The 7,851-nt window shown below is 38.5% G+C and overlaps 1 protein-coding gene across 1 annotated transcript; it reads left to right on the top strand.

Moving 5' to 3' along the window:
* Positions 1 to 546: 546 nt before the first annotated feature.
* Positions 547 to 7,537, top strand: LOC131975209 (arrestin domain-containing protein 3-like). Its single transcript, XM_059337811.1, has 6 exons — positions 547 to 1,192; positions 1,712 to 1,769; positions 1,853 to 2,000; positions 2,667 to 2,766; positions 4,275 to 4,531; positions 6,328 to 7,537. The coding sequence occupies exons 1-6, from the start codon at positions 937 to 939 to the stop codon at positions 6,748 to 6,750; spliced, it is 1,242 nt and encodes a 413-aa protein (XP_059193794.1). The 5' UTR covers positions 547 to 936; the 3' UTR covers positions 6,751 to 7,537.
* Positions 7,538 to 7,851: the final 314 nt, after the last annotated feature.

Below are 7,851 nucleotides of genomic sequence, written 5' to 3'. Positions count from 1 at the left end.
AACTGACAAGACTTTTGCTCTAAATGCTGCACAGCTGTATACTGTTTTGAGTTTTAGTTAGTTTGGTGGTTAGTGGACAACTCACAGTGGCATCTTTTCTGTGAATCCCTCAACATCTGCTGGCTCTCCAAATTGGCACTCTGTCATCAAACCTGGAACATGAATTGTTTTATCCTACTTGTTACTTTTCAAACAAGAAATAAATCAAATGTTCTACAGACGGCTTGACATGTAATTGCAACATTAATAACAGCTTACGTTACCAAGTTTATTCAACATCAACATCAGTGTACACCAACCACCATTTATTTTAGGTTTGCTTAATAATGCTGGTTTGGCAAAAGCGAGTAAATCGATTAATTGACAATAATCTCTCATCATCTCCCTCAAGAGCCTTGGAAGACGTTCTAATCAGGAACCGACCCCTTCATTTTGTGGTGAAAAGATTAAAAAAAAGAAAAAGAGAAAAAAAAAAAATCCACACCCAGGCCAGCACCACCAACTCCCACTTACATTTACCTCTTATACTAAACACAGACAGTTTCAAATAAAGTCTTTGCCATCAAGCTTGCAGTGACTGAGATGGAGTCTCTAACAACTATTCACGAATACAGTGTTATAGACTCATCCAGGCCAACATACATACAGTCAATACAAATATAAAGCACAAGAAGTCTAGTCAGTTTTCTGCACACTTGAAGGCGGGGCTTGTCTGTTGTGCTCCATGCTGTTGCGACAGATGAATTGCTTTGAGGTGTATTGCCCTAATTTTTCCGGCTGTCATGACGAAATGTTGGAGTTTTTGTTGTGAACTTAGGAGGGGTTTTCTAGGGCGCACCCAGTTGTAAAGCGTCAGCTGACAGGTCTCAAAACTATTGAGTCAACGCTTCTGGTCTTATTGACACAAGTCAAGGAAGCAGAGCGTGTTTGCCAAAAATGTCTCCGATAAAGGACTTTAATCTGGAATATACAGCTCCCAACAGAGAGAACATATTTTCTGAAGGAGATACTATCGATGGTATAGTCACTTTCACTTTGACGAAAGACACCAAAATAAAGAGCATGATAGTGAAAGCCAAAGGGGACGCGGACGTGCGCTGGACAGAGGGCAGCGGAGATGACGAGAAAACTTACAGTGATCACAGGAGATACTTCAAACTCAAAGAGTTCTTAGTTGAGAAAAATCCTAAAGGTAAGCCAGAGAGATGTTTTGACACTTTGATTCTGTTCGCACATCTTAACACATAACATTATGTTGTTTTGAAATCATGGTCGTTAGTTTGATGAGATTTATTTAGCCTTTACAGCCTACCTGTAAAATGTTGTAAACCTTCCTGTAATATTGGTACCGAATGATCTTTGCACTTTGTAAGGTGTCTGGTAAGGTTCCCCAGTGTGTGTGTGTGTATATATATATATATAAGCAGAAAGTGTACCATGTTATACATATGCATGGTTATAGTTGTCTTCCAGTGTTGACAACAACGACAAACACACTTGCTACATCTTCAATATATGTTATCTACCTGTAGGAAGCATGACCAAGTATGGTAGAATGTTATTATTAATTAAATTGATGACATGTGTAAACATCTTGGAGCCATACTAATCTCACAGTTGCATGAAGTGCATAATTCCACCTGAGTAAATATAGGGTCAGTCATTTTTAGGGTCACTACAGGACGTTTAATCAATCTCAACTCTTCTGCAGGCACTGTACTTCCCAGAGGAATCCATCGCTTTAAGTTCAGGTTTCAAATCCCAAAGGAGTAAGTGGACATTTCTGGCATCTAACATTTGTACTGTTTCATGGTTTGCTTTTACAAATAACTGCATATGTTCTGTATTAAAGGGACATGCCACCATCATTTAAAGGGACTCATGGAAATATTGTCTACGTCCTTGAAGCAAAAATATCCAGGAGCTGGCGTTTGCCTACTGTAGTACAAACAGAGTTCAAATTCTTTTCGAAGTCCTTTTCTCACTCTGGCCCTGTATATGTAAGTGGGACACTAAATGTTTAGAATTTGATACACTATTTCAACTTTTTAAAGTTCCTTAAACATTTGGATTTCTGCAGCATTTAAACTGGTATTTAGCTGCCAAAAGGAGTGAATTTCAGTTGATATGTTACATGACCAAAAACTAAAGACTGTTGGTCCAAACTGAAAGAATGGCATAGAGGGGTTGAGGGCAAGGCAACAATAAATGATTAAATTGGAAGATGTGTCAAAACAAAATTTCCTGAAATTTTACATAGGAGTGTAATATATTTACATAAAATATGGAGGAGGCAGGCTGCAGGATCTACCGTAATCTGAGAGTTTGTACAATATGACATGCAATTTGTTAGAAAAACAGAAGAAATTATAAACCAGATGTTTGAATAAACAAGTAATGGAGTTGATTCTGCTAAAAGGAGTGGGGTATTACATTCATTGATTTGATGGCCCATTCCTGAAGCAAGAGAGCATATAGTTTTGCTCAACTCTAGTTGAAACCTAGTGCGGGAGGGATTGTTTTGAGATGTTGAAATTCTTTTTTTTAAGGGGATAACCTTTAGATTAAACCATCCTTGTCCAGATTAACAACAAGATGACAGTATGCAGTATTGCTGAACTTTGATTTCAGCTGTATGAAATATTGTTTGTTTGTATGATTTCTAGTCTGTTCCCCAGTCTGGTTCAGTGGGTAAAAAGATGGGGGCGTTTTCCAAAGGAGAGGTCCAAATGACTGCTACCGTCAACACAAAGGTTTGCTCTCCAGGTAAAGTCCAGTTTACAACATACTTTGATACAGTATGTGCGTACATTATGCATTTTTTTATTGTGTGCTGGCACTATTCTATACTATATATACACTACAGGCCAAAAGTTTGGAAGCAAGATCAAATTTTTACAAAAAAAGATAAGTTCATTGGTATACTTTTCAACAAAAATAACATTAGAGTTACTTATCAGAATACATTTTAACTATAATTATCAGGTCTTGAGGTTTATATTGCTTAGACTCTGCTTTCTCTAAAGAAACCTCCTCTGGCTTTAACAACAGCATGGCATATGAGGCATTTGTTCCTCACGTTTTTTACGGTACATGCCAGGAACTGATTCCAAGCTTTCTTAAGTTCATCAATGAGAGACTGCTGATTCGTGGGGCGGACATTTATGACTGATCAATCCAATTTGTCCCACACAAGCTCAATTGGAGAGAGGTCTGGAGACTTGGTGGGCAAACCATCTTTTGAAGAACACCTTCCTGTTCTTTTTAGTCTAGGTAACCCTAACAGAGCTTGGAAGAATGCTTTGGGTCATTATCTTGCTTGAAAACAAATTTTTTGACCCACAAGTCCAGATGGAACTGCATGACACTGGAGTGATATTGTTCCTTCTTCATGATACCCTTTACTTCAAACAATTCTCCTACTCTATCACCTGCAAAATATTAATTTTTTTTTTTGCAGATACAACCCTTCAGACCAGTCTTCTCACAGTTGTCAGCGATATGGCTTTTGACCTTGTCATGGTGATTTTCTCCCTTATTTGCAGTGGTTTCTTCGCCAATCTCTCTTACTGGTGACAATATGTTTATCCTATGGTCTTTAGTAAACCTCTTTCTGCCACACCATTTTCTATCATAACTTCCAGTTTGTTCTAGTCTCTTTGGGGTGTAGTGAACTCCTTTGGACACCATTAGGCGTTTTGCAATTTCTCTTTCAATGTATCCTTCTTTCCTTAATGTGTACATCTGTACTCTTTTCTTTACTCAGCTGCTTCTTTCTAGCAATTCCTGTGGTGGTTTGTCAGAAATATGAACACAGTAGAGATTTATTGGGATTTAAGTATCCAAATTCTAAAAATCCAAAGAGCTAAAGTGAATAATGCAAATTGTGATTTGTTTACTTTTGCACTGAAGTTGTGACTCTTCCAAATCTTCTCAACCCTAAAACTAAGCCCTTCTTTTGACATTTATTCAGCAATGGTCTGGTAACATCAATGTATACCTAAAGGTAAATTGAGGGAACTGGTTCAATTCAATGAAAGTAAAGTCTGATCATGCAGTAAACACATCCAAAAATCCAAAGAATACATACTGGTTTTTAAGAAAACCATTGTGAACATAAAATGTAAGTTGCTTCCCAATATTTGCCCTGTATCGGCCTTGCTTCCAAACTTTTGGCCTGTAGTGTGTGTGTGTATATATATATATATATATATATATATATATATATATATATATATATAGTGCAGAATCAGATTATGATTTCTGTTTGACAGGTGACACGTTATCTGTTGTTGCCACAATCTGCAACTCTTCTTCCAAAAAAATGAGGCCCAAATTCAGTTTACTACAGAGAACAGTGTGCCGCGCTAGTCGCTCCACCGACACCAGTGACAAGTGTCTGTGCAAAATGGTCGGAGAAAGCATTGCACAGAACTCAGAGGAAACTGTGTCCTGCCAAATGAAGATTCCTGTTGATGACATCTTCACTCTCCACAACTGTGAAATCATCTCAGTTGACTATTACCTCAAGGTATGTGATAATATAATGGTGATGTTACCACAGCTCAGAAACGAAGTAATTACCTATGTTTGCAAATATTGGAGATTAAGTAATTGTAGCACAGACAATTCTCATCTTTCATCACATGCTTCATAAATCTTTAGAAATGTAAGACATAGCAGCACAATAGCTTTTAATTATTGTACACAATTCTGTGAAGGTAGCCTATAACATGTTGATTTGTTATGGGTGTGATGTTGGACCCAAGAACAGCACAGACTAATACTGGGCTTACACCAAATGATATTCACAGTCTCAGACTAAAAACTGAAAGTCTTTAGTAAATCTAGGAGTTTTACTGGAGTCACAGCGCGCTCCCGTCATCTCGATTGTTAAGTTTAAGGTAGTAATCTGCGCTGTTTCATATCAGTCTTTTCCTAGTCTTGGGTTTGCGATCATATCAAACGTGTTTGATATGATCGCAAGTCGCAGTGACGTAACACAATCAACAACCAATAGATGAGTGGTTCCAGACCGGCCAGTAAAACATCTTCGACAGGAAAAAGGAACATCACAATAATGCTAGTAAGCTCAGTCCTAAATAAAAATATAGTGATGTAATATATTTGCAGCCACAAGCTGGATTTTGGGGGCGCTGTTTCTTAGTAAAGAGAACAGTAAGGAGACCCAGTAAAAATGTATAAATAAATGTAGGCCTATACATAAATAAGTAATAAATAATTGATAATTAATGTATGATTAACTAAATGAGAGTTGAAAGAGCTGATAAACACAAGTATTCAATTAAACACATAATTAAATAGGGCATAAATGTATATCATGAATTCATTTATAAATTTTCCTTTATTCTTCCTTATATCTATCTTGTTTACTGTAAAATAGTCAACATTTCATGTCAGAAAAACAGAAACCCTTTTTCAGCATTGTGAGGGGCATTTTGTGGCATCTATTCTTCTTTTTATGGTTTTTGTTTTTTTCAACACAAACCACTGCACACACTAGAGCAGCTGTAGCCAAAAGCTGCTTCTCCTCCATTTTGTAAGTTTTTACTTAGAGCATGATGAGGAAAAAAATTGCATGGTAGGTAAAAAATGCTAAAATAATCTAGTTGTAGTCTTGTAAATAGTGACCCTGAAAGATTCACAGTCTTTATAGAATCTCAGTGTGAGACTAGGCTGTGACTAAAAACTCTCAACACTTGTCTTTAGATGTGAGCAGGTGTGAGCTGATAGTCTTCCAGGAGTCTTTCCAAATATTTTCAAAGTCTTCTGGTGTATAGGTAGCATAAGACCAGCGTTGGAACAGTTCAACAGTTTATTGGCAAAACAGGGTTGAAAAAAATCCACAGCAGGTACACTGGAAATAATCCACAACAGAGCCAGCCAAAACAGTCCAACTCTCCAGCAGAAACCTCCAGGGAGGGAATCCATAAAGCAGGAGACTGACAAGGGGCGAGCACACAAAGGAGTCAGGGACAGAAGACTGATCTGATTACCTGGGCAGGGATGATGAGGAAGCGACAGGCAGGGTAAAAAACCGAGGAAGCACTCCGGAGATAAATGCGCGAGAGTTTAGCATGCTGCTGAAGACAATCTGGCAGAGAGTGAGTGGAAAGAGTGGGTTTAAATCAGGTGAGGTAACACAGGTGAAGTTGGTTGCACTGATGAAGTGGGAGTGGCCGGCAGGTGAGTGGAAAAGTACTAGCAGAACTGACAGGAGGTACGGAAAGCCAGGAGTGGATCATGACATTATTTGACTGCAAAATCAACTTTATAGTTTCATAAATGGCAGTTTCTGTTTTTCAGGTGTACCTGGACGTTAGTTTTGCCTTTGACCCAGAGGTCCTGTTTCTACTGACCATCGTTCCTTCTGGCTTTGCTGCCCTTCAGCCTGATGAGACTCTGGGGCCTTACCCAGCTGGAGCTTTTGGGGCCCCAAGTTCCAGTGACTTCCCTCCCCCTGCCTTCCCATCTGGAGCTTTTGGGGCCCCAAGTTCCAGTGACTTCCCTCCCCCTGCCTTCCCAGCTGGAGCTTACCCTGCATCTTCTAATCAGTGGCCACAACAGACCCCTCCATATGGTTTTTCAACAGCTGCTTCATCTTCTGTGCAAAATCAAAACCCGACTCCACCTTTGTTTCAACAGGGAGAAGCACCTCCGTCTTACATTTCCCTTTTCTCTCCTCCTCAGGAGACTCTCGGTTGGACTGGGTCAGGTCCCAAAAGTTGAGCTTATAAAAAAAAAAACCACACACACAGATAGCCTGACTCAAAAGTGCTGGAAGAATGTTAATAATGCTGTGAAGTATTTCCTGATTACAAATGCAAAACTCAATCATATATTTCTGCTACTGTTTAAAGTTAAAATTATATTACCCTTTAGGTTAAAAAACATTTCATATACAGTGTGTGTTCTGATGTATCAAACTGATCTGTCGTGCCTCTCATTAATTACACTGTGGTTTCCTTACTTTTAATACTGTAATGTGTTTATTATTGGCAATGCTCTTAAACTAAACTTGTTTCCTTCTATGCAAGCTTTAAACTGACCAAGGTGTAGACCAAGGTGTTAAAGAGGCCAGCACCACTTGGACTGAAGCCCCTTTCACACAGCTGTTCACCCCTCTGTTCTGCATCAAAGATATGAAAACGGATTGAGGGGACAGAGGTTTTTCACCATTAAGAGTTCTAGTTAAAAGGCAGACTAAGCCTAAAACGGGTATTACTACATGTTTTTCTTGACTGTATGGAATGTCCATTGACATGTAAAAATGTTGTACCACATATTAGCATGGCTGTATGTATATTCATCACTTTCTTTACAACACGATTTAAAAAAAAAGTTTGGATGTTGTCAAAAATGTAAATAAAACAATGTGATAATTTGCTAATCCTTTGTGATATATATTCAGCTAAAAACTGAATGAAGACAATTTAGTTTATGTTCGAACTGAGACTTTTGCTCTGATTGCTGCCTAGCTGTCAGCTACTGTCTTGAGTTGTAGTGAGTTTACAAATGCACTTCTGTACACCCTGTCTAGCCACTCTAAGCAATGCATTTTGGGAACTACTGTGAGACTGTGATTTGTGTGATTACTAGTGATTTGACCAGTCACTTCAGTGGTGGATTCTTTTTTTTTTTTAAAGGTATTTTTTGGGCATTTTGTAGCTTTATTGACAGATGAGATATTGAGAGTGAAAGGGGGAGACAGAGGGGAAGACATGCGGGAAAGGGCTCCGAGCCGGATTCTAATGTTGAGAAATGCATTGAGGAAACCTTTAAAATTAAATTATCTGACTCCAACAGTAACCTCTCACCTATTTCTCTGTG

Source organism: Centropristis striata, chromosome 7 (assembly GCF_030273125.1).
Source record: "Centropristis striata isolate RG_2023a ecotype Rhode Island chromosome 7, C.striata_1.0, whole genome shotgun sequence".
Classification (NCBI taxonomy): domain Eukaryota; kingdom Metazoa; phylum Chordata; class Actinopteri; order Perciformes; family Serranidae; genus Centropristis; species Centropristis striata.
Note: the sequence above shows the minus strand (reverse complement) of the source record. Positions and strands in the feature narration are given on the sequence as shown.